The sequence below is a fragment of the Sceloporus occidentalis genome, unplaced genomic scaffold (assembly GCF_023333645.1).
Source record: "Sceloporus occidentalis isolate IW3139 unplaced genomic scaffold, rSceOcc1.0.p SCAF_97, whole genome shotgun sequence".
In the NCBI taxonomy this organism is placed as follows: domain Eukaryota; kingdom Metazoa; phylum Chordata; class Lepidosauria; order Squamata; family Phrynosomatidae; genus Sceloporus; species Sceloporus occidentalis.
In genome coordinates this window covers 516,185-533,377 of record NW_028317077.1, presented here as the reverse complement: position 1 = coordinate 533,377, position 17,193 = coordinate 516,185, and the positions used below count along the sequence as shown (strand labels likewise).

General features: G+C 41.5%; 2 protein-coding genes across 2 annotated transcripts; both read right to left on the bottom strand.

The window, feature by feature from the left end:
- Positions 1 to 515: 515 nt before the first annotated feature.
- Positions 516 to 6,027, bottom strand: LOC149284207 (SKA complex subunit 1-like). The gene is made up of 6 exons (XM_089497045.1): positions 5,940 to 6,027; positions 5,686 to 5,810; positions 4,646 to 4,737; positions 3,819 to 3,953; positions 2,551 to 2,720; positions 516 to 664 (listed from the first exon to the last, which is right to left on the bottom strand). The coding sequence occupies exons 1-6, from the start codon at positions 6,025 to 6,027 to the stop codon at positions 516 to 518; spliced, it is 759 nt and encodes a 252-aa protein (XP_089353171.1).
- A 5,028-nt stretch (positions 6,028 to 11,055) lies between these two features.
- On the bottom strand, positions 11,056 to 13,425 carry LOC149284206 (acyl-coenzyme A amino acid N-acyltransferase 1-like). Its single transcript, XM_089497044.1, has 3 exons — positions 12,963 to 13,425; positions 12,095 to 12,297; positions 11,056 to 11,652 (listed from the first exon to the last, which is right to left on the bottom strand). Exons 1-3 carry the CDS (start codon positions 13,423 to 13,425, stop codon positions 11,056 to 11,058), a joined length of 1,263 nt encoding a protein of 420 aa, XP_089353170.1.
- Positions 13,426 to 17,193: the final 3,768 nt, after the last annotated feature.

Sequence of the window (17,193 nt, the reverse complement as noted above, 5' to 3'; positions counted from 1 at the left end):
CACCAGGATTTTAAAAGTCTGCAAACCGTTCGCCATTTTAGTTGCCCATCTCTGAACTTCCTCCAGGACGTTAATATTCTCCTAGAGATGGGGGTCTTCAGAACTGCCCCCGATACTCTAGGTGAGGTCTGATCAGAGATCTGTAACGCGGCAGAACCTCCTCCTTCTACCTGCTACTAATGCCTCTCGCCATACAGCCCCGCACCCTGCATGAAGTACAGCTCCCTCCGTAAACCCATAGGACCCTTTTACTGTTTAAGTCATTATAAAGATCTGAGCGTTAATGCTTTACAAGATAAAAGTGCGATGATCAAGACAACAGCGTGATCAACTCTACATTCATGAACGCTTAGGACAAACTGGGTTCGTGTTTTGAAGAATCTATTAGTAATCAAGGCAATATTTTATTTTTTTCTTAATATACATTATCGTAGTCTGTACAAGTGCATTAAAGAAACTGAAGACTTTGTCCCGGACGTGCGCCTCACCTACTACTGATTCGTGAGCTCGCTGTGTTAGCAGATAATATAACGCACCAGTCCTTTACTCCGAATCTCTCGTATACGATGGCAATGGCGTAATATACTCAGCATCCCGTGAAAACGCTTGTCCACCTTCACCTGGGTAAATTCTTTTATATCTTGATCTACGACAAAAAACAGTCCTGGGGGGGAAAAAAAAACAGGGACCAAAAAAAGCAAGTTATTTAACAGAAAAGCAAGAAGCTCAGGGTATATATATATATATATATATTATATATATTATATATATATATATATATATATATATATATATATATATATATATATATATGAGGCGAGACGAACACAGAGAGCGAGAAATGTCCTTGTTTTTGAAAGAGAACCACATTTTGTCCATTAAAATAACATGAAATGGATGAGAAATCCAAGGCAGACGGGGTTAATACGCGCCGCCGACCCTCTAATATAGCATATATAGGTGTGGGTCACATGACTAAGAAACGACGCTCACAAAGGGCATGCTGGGTAATCTCCCGCAGTCCTGCCTACCGGTCTATGCCCCTCTCCACAAGTTTCGGAGAGGAGCGTTTCTGGTTTAAACAGGCAAATCTTTGTGGACTATCATTTCCCATGACTCTCCGGCTGCCTCAAAGCTGACTGAGCATCATGGGACATGTAGTTCCAAACATGTGCTGCTCATCTCTGACTGCTAGGAAGGTGCATATGCAAGATTTTGTATTACCAGCCCTGCACTACTGTACATAAATGTCCCCCCCCCCCCATTTCTTTCTGTCTTAAAATCGGGCTAAAGTTTCAGCTACGTATCGCCAACACAGCGACGGTTCGAGGGGTATTCTGAGAGATCGCTCATATCTTATCCATAGTGCTGGCAGAAGGGTTTAAGACAACAGAAGAGACTGTCGGGGGGGGGGGGGCTGGGAGAAGCCGAGTCGCTGAGTAAATATGTATATTTGGGGAAAACATTGAAAAAAATATGGTTTTTACCACGACATTTTGTGATGCGATGCATGGTTTGCCCTAAAAAAGGCGTCTATGAAACATTTAACCTGTCCTAATATATTTATTTCCTTGGGTAAAGTGTATTCCTACCCCCAGCAGTCAAAGAGTTAAATATACCCAAAATAAGTACAACAAGACGCACGAGCCATGGAAAGCGTTAATAAATGAATTAAGCCAAAACTGGGACCGGTGAAGCCCCTTGGGTGACGGTCATTACATTTATTTCGCTTTGATGGATTTACTATCTCTCTAGCAGCTGTAATCAGTTTTTAAAAGAGATGAAATCCATTAACCCGGCCGCAGGTAATATAATTATAACCCCCCCCCACACACACACACACACATATAGCAGCGTTTATGGAGAGAACCGCAAAAAAAATAATAAAAAAAAAAAATCGATATATGGATTACGTCGCTAGTCTGCAAACAGATGTATAGATCAATAATAGTCGGGGTGAGAGACTAAAAACAACGGAACAGCGGATTCCGTGTCAAAGAATTTCCACAGAAAGCTTTGAAGGATACGAAGATCTTACAGAAGGGTTTTTTATCATCACTCAGCAGCCATTGTATAATCTCACAGCCTTGAGATGTAAAACGAGGGGGTCTCCTACATTATGTTAGAGGAACGGACGCAGATGCAGTTCAACGTTGATAAATGTTAAGTAACGCACTCGGGACGTAAAATATTTTACCGAGAAAGATTTGAGTCGGATTACTTCCGAGGACTAAAACAAAATGCATGTTAAATGAGTCTGTAAGCACTCTGCTGGGCGTTCGATATCAAATGCATATTAACCCCTTCACGACAAAGCCTGCACGTGTACAGGCTCACAATGCATTGTTTTTAATGGGTTAAATGCCGGATGGGTGGGTAATAATCCTCCTATGCACTGCCAACAGGGACTTCCCGGCTGTGTTCCCTATCAGAGATCAGAAATAGGGGCGGAAAAAGCAAGGAGGTTGCCGGGTTGTGTTTTTAGAGGCGTTGGTATTTATCCGTGTGATTTGCTAAAGGGCTTTCTGCACGGCGCGGGATTCCACCGACCTTTCGTCTCTTTGGTTTCTTCTTCTTTGAATCGGCACAGCTGCTTTTTGGCCGCGTTGTTCAGAGATTTCATCGGCTGGTGAAATATCTTGTATTTTCCCACAACGGCTTTGTTGATCTCCTCGATTACGCCGTTTATCTGTTCGTACGTCAGGCGGTTCTTCATGTAACTAGTCATCCAAAAAAATAAATAAAAGATACGTTTGTAATGATCTTTCAAACATTTATAACAATAGCGACAACGTGTATTTATTTACCTCTCTGCCCAAAGTAGGCGGCCGGCCCCTGGCGGGGAAGAAGCCACAGATTCACTACCAAGATGGGAAAAGTGCTTGTTTTCATAACGCCAAATATCAAGGTTCAATCAGGCGGTGTGTTAACCCTTGTTAACCCAAGATGTGGTATAACTATTTCTTGGCCATGGTGGAGAGTTTGGAATCTGATTGATTGTTTCTGCGGACAGGTGTGTTTTATACAGGTAACAAGCTGATATTAGGAGCATTCCCTTTAAGACTCCCTAATCTCAGCGCATTACCTGTATAAAAGACACCTGGGAGCAACACATCTTGCTGATTGATAGGGGATCAAATACTTATTTTATTTAGTAAAATGCAAATCAATTTATGTGAAATGCTTTATTCTGGATTTTTTTGTTGTTATTCTCTCACTGTTCAAATAAACCTACCATTATAGAGGGGGTATAGGGGTTAAAAGGCATATCACGGCGCAGAGTGGCATATAGGAGGGTAAAAGGCATTTCTGGAGGCATAATGGCATATAGAGGGTTAAAAGGCATATCATGGGGCAGAGTGGCATATAGGGGGGTATAAAGCATTTCAGTGGGCAGAGTGGCAAGCCTGGGGGCAGATTTGAATAACTGGGGGGGGGGGGGCAGGTTGGCAAATAAAAGGAAATAAAAACAAAAAATATTTTTCTCAATCATAGCTTTCATTAAATATGAAAAAATAGTTTACATGAATATTTACTAGTAAAACTCTTTTCCTATAGGGTCAGGCTTTTTCTTTTTTTCCTAAATTAATATTCAGATTTGGGGGGGGGGTCGGGTCGTCTTATAATCGAGCAAATACGGTATATTATAAATGTTATTTTTAAAAATGTCTTTTTATTTGTTAAATTGTGCTGCCCCGCTGTTGTAAGACAGCTACTGAATCAGCCGGCGCTCTAATAAAACGCAATAAAGCCATTAAACCATCGCATTGGCCGTGAAGGGAATAGATTTGGTAGGTAGAAGTGCAGACGTTACTTACGCCGGGACATTTGCAAACTCCTGCACCGTTATCAGCTCCATTTCTTTTATGGCTTTCTCCTTGGTTGGTTTCTTCGGCGGCTCCGCATGCGCCGGGGCCTGACCGACATCCGGCGGCTCCCACTTCGCCTCATTACTGAAACGGAGAACAGGATTAAATGTCACCATAGTAACCGCTTGTAGGCAGTCGCATGCTATGAACAAACACTGACCCTGTTCCGGCAGAGCAACGCATAAGCAGCAGAAATTAAAGAGTTAAAAGAAAAAAACAAACATTTGTACAGTTTGCTGCTCATAATATGAAAGATGCAGTTGGAAGACGCACAAAGGGCCCCTATGTCTCATGCTTCCTCCTTGATTACAGACATATGTGTGTGTCCAAAAAAAAATTATATATATATATATATATATATATATATACACATACATACACACACACACAATGTAATACACATAAAAATGTAATGTACAAAAATGTAACAATATATATATATATATATATATATATATATATATATATATATATATATATATATATATATATATATATATACACACACACACAAATTTAGGAACAGGTGTAATGTCACACTTTATGCAGCAGGGGGCGCCTAAGGATTTTAAATATTCCCAGATAACTCTAGGAAGTGGATTACTGTTGTTTTATTGTTATTTTAGTAATGGCTGATAATGTGTACAAAGTGCAACTGTGGACAAAAGCACAATATGCAAAATCACAGCGGAGATATAAGCTTTACGAAATACACTAGACTCAGCAGCCGAGTACAGAAATCGCTTTGTTTAACCCAATAACGGTCATCGATTTACCTGCTCGGAGCTTTCTTGGGTAGATGCGGAGGGATGTTTTCCTTCATGTGAGACGCTTCGGCAAAATTATTAGCAAAGGTAGCCTGTAGTTCCTGCAGAGGAAGGCGAAAGACTTTACTTTAACCAACGGTAACAAAATAATGACGTACGGGTATCTGACACGCCAGTGAAAGCCCCAATTTGCACAACTTAGCGGTGTTCATGAACACCCCAAAGCACTCTCAGGGGTATACGCAGCACTATGGGTATATAAATAATAAAGTAAATTTAGATGAATATAAATGATGTAGATACTTTTAGAATTTGTCTAAATCCCACTGTTAAAAAGAAGGCAATATATTATAGACGGGGTAATATGGAGTATAAAACTAGTAGCACTTATTAAACTTTGTGATAGGAATAGAACATTAGCATAAGGACAAATTAAGCAACATATAGCCGTAAAGTTTGAGCACCCAATACCTTCATTTATTAGGCGTTTGAGGGCCGAGGGCGCTTTATTTATACTACTGATGAAGAGCTATTAGCCTTTAATCAGGGGCCGGAACTAAATCCACTGACAAAGTAACAAAAAAGTACAAAATTTAACATTTAATTAATCCGTTTAAAGCGGGAAATAATCAGCTAAAAAAATAGAAAAAAAAGACAAAATACAGGTAATATTAGAGACAAAATATGGATGGGGGGGCCTGTCATGTGACCCGGGCAACCCCATCTACCCTTTGGCTAATCTATGCATTTGTGATGACTTTACCCGTACCTTTTACAGAACGCTCGTCTTCCTCAGATCAACAGCCTGACCGGTAAACCTACGGACCTGGGGATTTTATATAAAAATCTGTAAGGGACTTTAATTTAACGGCGAGGCAGCTTCTCTTATCCGCATGAACCGGACGACCACATTCTCCTTGCCACAAACTACGCCGGTGAAGTCATAACGTGGACCGAACATGAATATTCAGTTGGGTTAAAGCCATGTAACTAGAGAGTATTTGTTACTCCACGCGAGTAACGTCACTGATCTGCGAGCCGCTTCTTACCTTCAGGGAGCGTGAAATACTCTCCTGCTTCTGAACCTCCGTCTCCAATTTGTTGAGAAGGTCATGCAGAGAATTCATTTCATGCGCGACTTTATTCAGGACGCAGGTCAGAGAGGGATCTTGTCCTGTAAAACAACAACACTTATCAGCTGGTGGTACCTGTACACATACTATACATAGTCCATTATATTATATATATATATATATATATATATATATACACAGACACATATAGAACGTAGTTTAATAGTTACCTATATTTCTCAGTTGGAGAGTCTTCTTGATTAAAGAAATCTTTGAGTTAACATGAAAACATAAATCATCCAGATCGGTCGATTCCATTTTGTGCGTCTGCCGAGAGAAAAACAAAATCATATAATGTATGGGGGGGCTGTAGTAGCCAAAAGAAGTGCTCTATCGGAGGGTCTGATGTACGAACCAGAGACCAGAGTAGAAGCCTCCATAGGGGATGAAAGGGAAGCACAGATTCCTTATAAACGCCGACAGAAATATTAACCTTTACTCGTTAAAGACCCCAATAATGCTCTCCATTCACAGCCTCCAAAACCTACAGCGACCCTGTAAGTCATAAACCTATAGAGATTGAACTGATCAGACATATCTATAGACATGATTGCTTCCTCCCTCAGATAATTAACCCTTTTAGAGATCAATCGGGTCACTGCTGTAGCAGCGGACCTGGGCAACCCCTGACATGCCACTTCTGCGGTTTGCAACTCCTATTATGCCTGGCCAACCCTTAACAATAACGGATTAGTATAGAACATTTTTACTAAAAGGGGCAGTCACAAGTGAAAAGATTTGGGAAAATCAGCATATTTAATAGATTGTAAGCAATCTCTCCCGGCATGCATTTTGTTATATATATATATATATATATATATATATATATATATACACACAGTATCTGCTGGCGCTATATACATAAATGTAATGTATCCCACAGTAAGGTTAACGCTAGAACAGCAGCAGCTGTCAAAGACAATAAATCCATCTCAATACCTCTTCCTTAAATCCGAATTAGAACCAGAACATCCAACACAGAGAACCAAACCGGCTGCCAGCTACTCAGCGCAATTCAAAATAACCGCCTGACGTCATCAGAAGCGGCCGCCAATAGCAGCTTCTTCGAGCTCTACACAATAGAGTAAAAAGTATAGTCACGTCTCCCTCGCCGGAAGCCATTTTGTCGAAGTCTACGCCAAGTTTTTAAAGATAAAATAAGCGACTCTGCAGAGATGACCTCAATGGTGCAGCGGCAAGAAAAGGGCATTTATTTGTAGTTGTTTGTGGTTGAGCTCTCCATTATAGGGGACCACGGAGCAAAATTCACCTTCTGTAGGACTCCGACAAAATGGCTGCTTATCTGGACCGTGTGCTCTGGAGAGACTTTTAGTGATTAGAACGTAGTGCTGCAGCTTTTGTTTAGAGCTGTTAGGACTGTTCCTGGCAACCTTTTATGTTTTATTTTATGTTATCATTTCTAATTTATTTAACAATATATTTTTTACGCTAAAATTATTTGTCACGTTAATTTGCACAATTTGTCTTTGTACATGGCATTAGCTTATGTTTGATGTTTACTGTTACCCCAAACCCTGTATTGTATAGTCTGTATTGAAAATTCAATTAAAGATATTTATACGTCTCCGGGACGTCACTATATACGTATCGCTATCGGAAACATTTCTATATATATATATATTCATCAATGTAGCATAGCAGCGGATGACCTTGTTAATACATTATCAATATAGTCACCAGAGATCAATGAAGATGTTGGCTGTCAAACAAAAAGTTTAAAAAATGCTTTGAAATTATTATTACTATTTATTTTTTTTATTTTTTTTAAACAAAATTATGTTTCTTTAACCCCTTCAGTCCCAGGGGGTTTTGGTACCTCACGTCCTGGAGCAATGTTTCCATTTTTGCGCTATGTCGGTTCAGCGATGATTCTCTTTTCCTGTGAATAGTGTACCCATGTAAACTATATATTGTTATTTTAAGGAGAGATAGAGCTTTCTTTTGATACCATAGTTAGACGATTAGCTGGATGGGAAATTTAGTAAATACTAGCGAAAATTAGAACTTTTTTAAATAAATTTTCCCTCTGAATCCTTACAAAATTAGGTAAAGTGATGGAAAATCCCCTTCAAATTTATCAATTCAGGTGTCCTTTCCCAGCACATATAGGGAACATACTGGAAGGTGTACATTATTTGTAGAATTTTTATGGTTATGGCTTAACGGGTTTGGGGGTTGTGAACGGGGGCAGGAGGGTTATATTGGGTAGATGTTTTGTTAGGGCAATGGGATGTAATTTTTTTTTTATTATTTTATTATTATTATTATTATCTTTTTTATATATATTTTAAAATTTTGTATTTTTTTTTATATTTTAATTGTTATTAATGCCAGTGATTTATCTTAATAAATCTGCCTGACGTTGTAACTCTTGAGTGCCTGGAGCCTTTATTTATCTATTAATGCCACTTTATTGTTTTTTTTAATTATTATTATTATTTTTTTTAAATCACTAACCTTTTTTTTTTTTTCCTCTTTTTCATTTTGCATGGTTTCTCACTCTCCTCTTCGCGATCCCCCTGCACCGATCACACTGTGATCTCTATGCAGGTCCTCACAGACGTGAGTCGCAGCGTCTGTGACTTATCAGAGTGACCGGATATCCCAACAGGGATGATGTCCGCAGTATATTTTCTCTTTTTCAGACCATTCTCTGTAAACCTTAGAGATGGTTTGGGTGAAAATCTGAAACACTCAGACCAGCCCGTCTGGCACCAAAAACCACCATGCCACGTTCAAAGTCACTGAAATCCCCTTTTTTTCCCCATTCTGATGCTCGGTTTGAACTTCAGCATGCTGTCTTGGTATATTCACGTATATATAAGTTACACCAGCAGAGGGCAGTCCATCTGGCACGGCTGCCTCAGAGGTCCGCTCATGATTTCATAACCAACAATCATTGATGTTTACAGCAGGGGTTAATTGCATCCCTTGGCATTCTCTAAAACACAATATGTGTTGTTTTCCCTGTTGATAACATTGCCTATAGGAGTGTCTCGTGCTTTATTATGAAAGTCCAGTTATACGCAGAAACCCTATTGTTTAAAAGAAGCAATTACCATTTACTCCTGAACGTGGCCGGGTCCTGACGCTTATTTTTCGTAGCTTACTTTGCCTGAGCCTTCAAAAAAAATTTAACATTTACCTCATATGGAAGCTGCAGCTTTGGGGCTACTCTCGTCCTTTGTGGTCCAACAATCCTTGCCACTGATTGGCTGCTTCAAACAGCATACAATACCTTAACATTAAGGGAATTAATTATGATGCGGGTGGGTATGATGATGGTCTGGCGCAGCTTTACACTTAAACATACATACATACCTACTCACCCACTGTAACATCACACACTCTTAACACCTTACATTACATACACACACGCTTTCACATACACTCACTCTAACACCTTACACATACATACATACATACATATATATACTCACCCACTGTAACATCACACGCTCTTAACACCTTACATATACATACACACACGCTTTCACATACACTCACTCTAACACCTTACACATACATACATACATACATACTCACCCACTGTAACATCACACACTCACTCTAATACCTTACACATACACACACTTTCACATACACTCACTCTCACACCTTGCACATACATACACTCTAACACCATAATTTAGAAATTAATACATACGCACACCTACCCACTCTAACACCATACATATATAAACAAACATCCACTCCAACACCATAACTTACAAATACATACATACAATACATACATAAAACAATTATAATACACACACACACTCTCTCCGATCATCTGTGCCGCTTACACACTTCCCACCTCCCTCTGAATTTTTATGCTCTGGTTTTAGGACAGCTACATGTTTATTTGCAAAATTTATTATCTACTGTGAAAGTAATTTCTGTGTTTTAAGGAAATTTGTTTTCAGTAATTTATTTAAATGAACTTGAAAATAGTTAATTTTAATACTTTGCATTAATCGGACTTTAACGGGGCTTTCCCAGGTGATGATGTCACGGGCCACAGTGATATCAGGAACTAAATGTTTTTATGTATCTTATTTGTTGAACTCAGAAGCAGAATTTTTATCCTTAGAAGGCCTTCCCACAAGGTCATACCCAGCGCCTTCCACATTTACAAAAAAATAATTAATGAATTTTTAAAAAATGACTGCTCAATTAAAATATTAGGAACCCCCGCAGAAGTCACGGATGAATAAATTCAAGCGAAAATCAAGAGGCACCTACATATAAGCCTCAGAATCAGACGTCGGATTGGAAAATAACAGAACCATTAATATTCAAAGTGTTCCACGCTTGGGTTTATTGCATCATTTGTATCATCTAGAGCACAATATGAATCATTTACCGTATTTGCTCGATTATAAGACGACCCTGATTATAAGACGACCCCCCAAAATCTGAATATTAACTTAGGAAAAAAAAGAAAAAGCCTGAATATAAGACGACCCTAAAGGAAAAAAGTTTTACCAGTAAATGTTAATTCATGTAAACTATTTTTTTTAATAAAAGCTATGATTGAGAAAAATATTTTTTTTGTTTTTATTTCTTGTATTTTCCAACCTGTCCCCCAGTTACGCACATCTGCCCCCAGGCTTGCCACTCCAATATGGCACTGTGGCCCATGATATGCCTTTTAACCCTCTATATGCCACTGTGCCCCATGGTATGCCTTTTGACCCCCTATGTGCCACTCTGCCTCCAGAAATGCCTTATACCCCTATATCCCATTCTGGCATTTAGGGGGTTAAAATGCATATTATGGGGCAGAGTGGCATATAGGGAGGTATAAGGCATTTCAGGAGGCAGAGTGGCATTAAGGGAGTTAAAAGGCATTGTATAGAGCACTCTGCCTCCAGAAATGCCTTATACCCCTATATGCCACTCTGGTAAGTGTGTGTATGATGGGGGGGGGGGGTGAGACAGGAGGATCCAGGTCCCCTGCAGCGGTGCGGGGGATCTGGATCTTAGTCTCCTAATCAGACTCTATTTGAGGTCTGATTAGAAGACGACCCCGATTAGAAGACGAGGGGTATTTTTCAGAGCATTTGCTCTGAAAAAAACCTCGTCTTATAATCGAGCAAATACGGTATTTTGTTCACAATAATATAACGTTGCCTATAGGAAAAAGTGTCCCCCGTGCTAAAAAAGAAAAGAGCTTTTATTTCCCCAGAAACTAGGGATTTCTTTTAAAGAAGCCATTCCCGTTGACTGCTGAACGTAGACTTGTCTCGCCGTCTTCTTTCATAGCTTACTTTGCCTGGGCCTCTGTATATTCGTGCGGAGAAAGTCCTGCGTCTCTCTCCAGCATGTATCTTGTGCCCTACAATGCGCCAGGAGCTCTCCTCCCCACATCAACGGAAGGGGGAAGAAAGGAGATTGGGACACCACACAAAACGGTGCTCCCGGTGGCTCCAGCAGATGCCCCGCTCCAGGGAACGAACGCACGTATACATTACTCTTGCCGAATTTATTTGCCCTGGCTAATGCTTCTTTGGCAAATTTCAAGCTGTCATAATTATGGTCTTTTTCTCCTACCAGGAAAAGGATGGGACCTTTAGCTTTCTCCAGAGGCAGTATGGAGTCTTGGTATTCTGTTGTCCTTGTATCGGCCATCATGTGACTTATGTCCATGGCTCCGATGTCTGTCACCAGAACTTTTTCTACCTCATATGGAATTCCTTCGACGCACAGATCTTTATAGGTCAGAACGGTCCCGTTTATAGCGTTGGTTCCGTTGATGCAGATGGTGGCCTTCACTTGGGGCAGATAGGAAGCCATAGCCAGTGCGATTTCTGCTCCTTTACACACAGCTACAACCCCAACTCCGTCACTCAACACCTGGAACAAAATACAAAGGACTGGAATCATTGAACTCCCTGATGTGATTCTCACCAACGATTCTTATAAATTGCCAGTAATATTTACATTCCCTCACTGTATAAACCTCTACCACTTCTGCTGGGAGGCTATTCCACTTCCAGAAAATCTGCGTGATCGTGTCCTGGCTTTCCGACACGGTAACACTTTAATGCTCCGGTTCTTATATGTTTTAGGTCTATCTGAAATCACTGATGTTCTGTACACCCGAGGCTTACTGTAGACATATGATCTACAAAGAATACATGGCTGTATTTAAAAATCACGCATGATGTAGAGTAATTGGTTAAAATATATCATCTCTTAACTGATAAACCAATCAGATCCCTCCGGCAGGTATAGCGGCAAATGCGCTCTGTTTAATTGTTTATTTTATAATTTTGTATTAGAATTAAAGACTTACTTTTGGGTTCCTCAGAAGGATTTGAGCAGCTTCTTCGAAATATGTTAAATCTATTGATCCCAGGAATTTTGGCAGGTCGTCATAAGCGAAGTAAGCCAAAGCGAGGGACGCAAATCCACGACTGGCAAGGAGACCGCTTCGAAACTCAACCAATCCTCCGACACCCCCAAACATGTCAATGACTCCTGGGAAGGGACCCTCACCTAAAGAATACGATGAATACATTAACGACGCAATGATAAATATTGGTTCCCCTACCCAGCTCGTAGTTTCCTACCAGCATGGCACCGCTGTCCTGGCACTGGCTCATGAGATTCCTTTGCGTGGACATCTGAGAGCCAGGCGCGTGGAGTACCAGCTTACCCGGCCATTTTTCTGGCCCAGAATATCTTGCAATTGCAAGATCTTTTGTCGCAGTTGTCAATGGAGGCAACCCCTTTATTATTCTAGGAGTAGCTGTAGACATTATGGGACCCTTGGCCAGGCCCAGCTGTACAGGGAAAAGGTTTATTCTTACGGTAGTGAACTTTAACCCTGGTACCCTGAAGTTGTTGCCCAAGCTGATAACGCTGCCGAGACTTTGTGGGGTAAAGCCTATCTAAACCACTATGTATCATCCTCAGACCAACGGAGCCCTGAGACAGATGCTTTGAACCTTCACTTAGTCTCAGAGACTGCAAACACTACCTCCCTTAACTGCTCTTCACATACCGAGAAGTACCTCAAGAGTCTATGGGCTCCCCTCTCGTTGAGCTATTGTTCTGCTGTGTTTGTATTTTTATTTATTATTATTATCATTATTATAGTATTCTTCACGCATGCAAGCCATTTGGTCTCAGAACAGATATAGTGAAGGACAGTTTCTTACCTGGAGGAAGGAAGAGAGCTCCCCTGACCCTTCCTTCTCTGATCTGAATTCTTTGCACCCCAGGAGCCACATACCACCGCTCGAGAACTGTTTTGACAGCAGGAGGGTCTTCAGAACCTGAGAAAAAGACCATGTTGGGATAGAGCTCTAGGTGGACGTGAAATGGACTTCCTATGACATCTCGTTTCATCAGCCTTAGGAAGGGGGTGACTGGTTTCAGAGCCCAGAAAAGCCCCATGGGACAAACACCTTGAAAATCTCCACCGATGGCAGGAGTACGATCTAGATCCACGTTCCCCTCCGTATCGGTTTTGTAAAAAGCCTGGGAACGGAATATCTTTCCTTTCTCATCCTTCAGCCAGGCTTTTAGCGTAATGAGCTGTTGTGGTGGCAAACCCCATGCACGGATCCGCACCGGTTCATCTGCCAGCGCTATCTCCGGTGTGGCTGTGAGACCGATCATATCTGAACTTCAAGGATGGTGCTGCAGATCCAGTAGGAGAATGTTTCCAACAGACTGACCGAAGTAAAGAATGGGGCTAATAAGAAACAAAAGTAATCATTGTCTCGTAAACCAGGATTTTTACAAGATGATCAGAAAATAATAAATAATAAAATAAGCAGAAAATAATAATAAAACATCCTATAGATCACATACATAGGTCTGTCTGAGGAATACAGGCATCACTCAAAGTGAATACACTATATTCTTTACCTGGCGGTAAATACCCAAGAGAAGCACGTCACAAGGAGTGAAGAAATAAAGAGTTGAACCTATTAATGAATCTCGTTAAGTTAACAGTGAGGTTCAACTGAAGGTTTGAATGCATGGCTGCAAAGAACGATTTCCCTAGCGCATTATTTTATAGTTAAGAGATTAATCTGCTCTCTGACCTCATTTGTGGACCTGTTTAATATAATCCTTGCCACCTGACATAACTCTCCAACCTTGCCAACTGCCAAGAGCCACTAACAGTTCTGTTGGCTTAAGACTCCTGTTTACCATATCCTGCCCCATCTTCTACAAGTTGGTCTACTATTAACTCGTTATGTCGGACTTTGCTCTGCCCACTACCTTCTTGTATAAGGGGACTAGTTAGATCCTAACAAGTGGCTCTCAGGTCACATCAGGGTAGCCTATATCACAGGGTTAAGAAGGTTGATCATCTAAGCAATAGCTTTGCAAGATATGGCCACATATTTATGCCTCAGGTACGTGCAGGGCCAGTGAGGCGAGTGATCCATTTGCCTTGGGCGCTTTGAGGGGGCATAGAAAGCAGGTCTTTGGAACAGAGGAGTCTCTGCACAACCCTCTCCAAAAACGTTAGGGAGACAGTGATAGAGAGAGTAAGTTATGGTGTACCACCATCAGTGTCTGGCTCACTATATAATGATGAGTCATGCTGTACCACCGTCAATGTCCCTTTTATTAAATGAAGAGACTACATCTGCCCCCTAAACAGCCTGCCTGTGCCACATCTGCCCCGTAAGCATTCTGCCTGTGCACCCTGGTCCCTTAAACAGCTTGTCTGTGCCACTTCAGCCCCTTAAACAGCTTGCCTTTGCCATCTCTGCCTCCAAACCTCAAAAATGATTCCTTAAAAAATAGGGTGTGCATTGCTGACATGGACATGCTGGGTGCTGTTATTTATTTAAAGCATTTTATTGTTTGTGTTTCTCTCATTTGCTATTTCTTGCACACTGGGATATATCACCTGGCTTGTGCTGGCCCTCTGGGGCAAATGCCCAGTGGGTCTCTGGCTGATACCACCCCATACGTACTCCTTCGAGCTCCATACTTACTCCTGGATCAGTGCGGCCACAAGGAGAATAATGTATCTTATTCACAGTATTTAATGTGTAGCTGTTTATATACATGTTTTTTTTTTATCACTTGTAGGATTCATTCACTCAAAAATACAAACCAGAGACAGAAGGATTTGGTTGGATTGTGTGCGCCCGCAGCATTTCATTCTTGCGTTGGTGCAACATTCCAACGCGCTAACTTATTGAATGATTAACTCATCTTAACACTAACTCTGTCGAGCATTCATACATTTTACATTTAACAACAACAATAACCACCTTATGACCTCATAAGTCATAAGACACGCTTAAATAAAATCTCATTAATGGCATCATCATGCCAACAGAACGCATGCCGGCATTACCACAACATTACCGTAACATTACGTTCCCTAATGGATCCTGCCCCTAGGAAGCCATCACCAGCAAGCTTATTGAGACGTCCCGCCGCCTGTCGCCATCCAATTAACGACCTGTCCCAAAAATCCTTTCCGGAACCAACGCCACAACCCGTTTGGTAACTCTATTACAGTCTAATGTGTGAGTCGGCCAGGGGAGGCCATGAGTCTTTTATTAAATGAAAAGCCTACTTAAAAAAGACTTTTATCAAAAGGGTGATGATAAAACATGATTTCTCATTACCGCCCCCTTTAAATAATCTCTTCAATTAAAAATACGTAGAAAGATTGGGCCTGTTTGTGATTATAATACAAAAAATCCAGCGCTACGCGACGGCAGCACAACTGTGTTACACTCCTCTGAGTTAAAGCCCACGGCAAACAACACTGTTCTCTCGCAGCGGCCTTAGTAAAATCTGACATTCATGCGGCGTGTAGCAAAGGCACGGTGCCAAGACGTTATACTTACATAACTCCCGGGAAATACACCGAGCGGAGGAAAAGAGAAAGGGTGGAGAGACACGAGGGCACGAGAGGGAAGGCCGACTGGGAGAGGTGGAGCGGAGAAGGAATTGCTGCCTTGATACGCTGTTTATCATAAATGCAAACTACAACTATAAGGATTTAGGATCCAGCCCTCATATTATTATTATTATTATCTTTTATTTATATAGCGCCAACAATCTACGCAGCACTTAATACAATACATATATTCAAGAGGTCTGACAAGATGAGAAGTGACAGACAAACCGATACATTAGGTGGAGAGACTCGGCTTGCAATCTTCATACCCACGTCTCTCATAAATGATGATTTTTGGAAATGCATTCAGCAGGGTCTGGCTATAAATTTCCCTGCCACCCAGCTCAAAATGTGTTTGGCCAAATATATATCTCCTGTTTGCTGGGGTCCGCGTGCCCCATACTCTCCGCGCTGTCGGAAAGGATCCAACCATGCAGAAGTCGTTTAAATAAACTCTTAAAGGGACCCTACACCTTTAAATCCACGGTGTCCCCCTTACAAATGTATGAGGGGTCCTGCAGAATTCCCTATAAGCATCTTTCCTTAAGTGACTATAGTTTTATATACCGTATTTGCTCGATTATAAGACGACCCTGATTATAAGACGACCCCCCAAAATCTGAATATTTATTTAGGAAAAAAAGAAAAAGCCTGAATATAAGACGACCCTATAGGAAAAAAGTTTTACCAGTAAATGTTAATTCATGTAAACTATTAAATTTTTTAATAAAATCTATGATTGAGAAAAATATTTTTTTGTTTTTATTTCCTTGTATTTTCCAACCTGCCCCCAGTTACGCACATCTGCCCCCAGGCTTGCCACTCCAATATGGCACTGTGGCCCATGATATGCCTTTGAACCCTCTATATGCCACTGTGCCCCATGATATGCCTTTTGACCCCCTATGTGCCACTCTGCCTCCAGAAATGCCTTATACCCCTATATGCCACTCTGGCATTTAGGGGGTTAAAAAGCATATTATGGGGCAGAGTGGCATATAGGGAGGTATAAGGCATTTCAGGAGGCAGAGTGGCGTTCAGGGGGTTAAAAGGCATTTCATAGAGCACTCTGCCTCCAGAAATGCCCTATGCCCCCATTTAACACTCCCCCCCCCACACACACACACTTACCGGTGCTTCCAAATTCCTGCTGTATTGCCGGGGCAGCAGTCTTCCTTCTGTCTCCCGCTGCAGCCGGAAGGAGGTGTGGCTAGCAGCGGGGGTTGTCTGCGTCCATCGCGCAGACCTTCCCCGGCTGTCAGAGATCAGAGTTCCCTTCGGTGCGGGGAACTCTGATCTCTGACAGGCGGGGAAGGTCTGCGCGATGGACGCAGACAACCCCCGCTGCTAGCCACACCTCCTTCTGGCTGCAGCGTAAGTTGTCTACGCGGATCGCGTGGACGTCAACCCGCTGCCCTGGTATACAGCAGGAAATTGGAAGCACCGGTAAGTGTGTGTGGGGTGGGGGGGAGTGTTAAATGGGGGGGGGACAGAAGGATCCAGGT

Bases quoted from the DNA above. Each gene is read 5' to 3' on its own strand.
- LOC149284207 (XM_089497045.1), bottom strand. From the start codon at position 6,027: ATGGAATCGACCGATCTGGATGATTTATGTTTTCATGTTAACTCAAAG. The intron at 2,721-3,818 runs GTAAGTAACGTC...TTGGATGACTAG, and splicing joins GAGTTTGCAAATGTCCCGGC to TTACATGAAGAACCGCCTGA. The intron at 665-2,550 runs GTCGGTGGAATC...TTTCCCCCCCAG, and splicing joins AGAAACCAAAGAGACGAAAG to GACTGTTTTTTGTCGTAGAT.
- LOC149284206 (XM_089497044.1), bottom strand. From the start codon at position 13,425: ATGATCGGTCTCACAGCCACACCGGAGATAGCGCTGGCAGATGAACCG. The intron at 12,298-12,962 runs GTAAGAAACTGT...CGTATTCTTTAG, and splicing joins AGCTCTCTTCCTTCCTCCAG to GTGAGGGTCCCTTCCCAGGA. The intron at 11,653-12,094 runs GTAAGTCTTTAA...ATTTTGTTCCAG, and splicing joins TCCTTCTGAGGAACCCAAAA to GTGTTGAGTGACGGAGTTGG.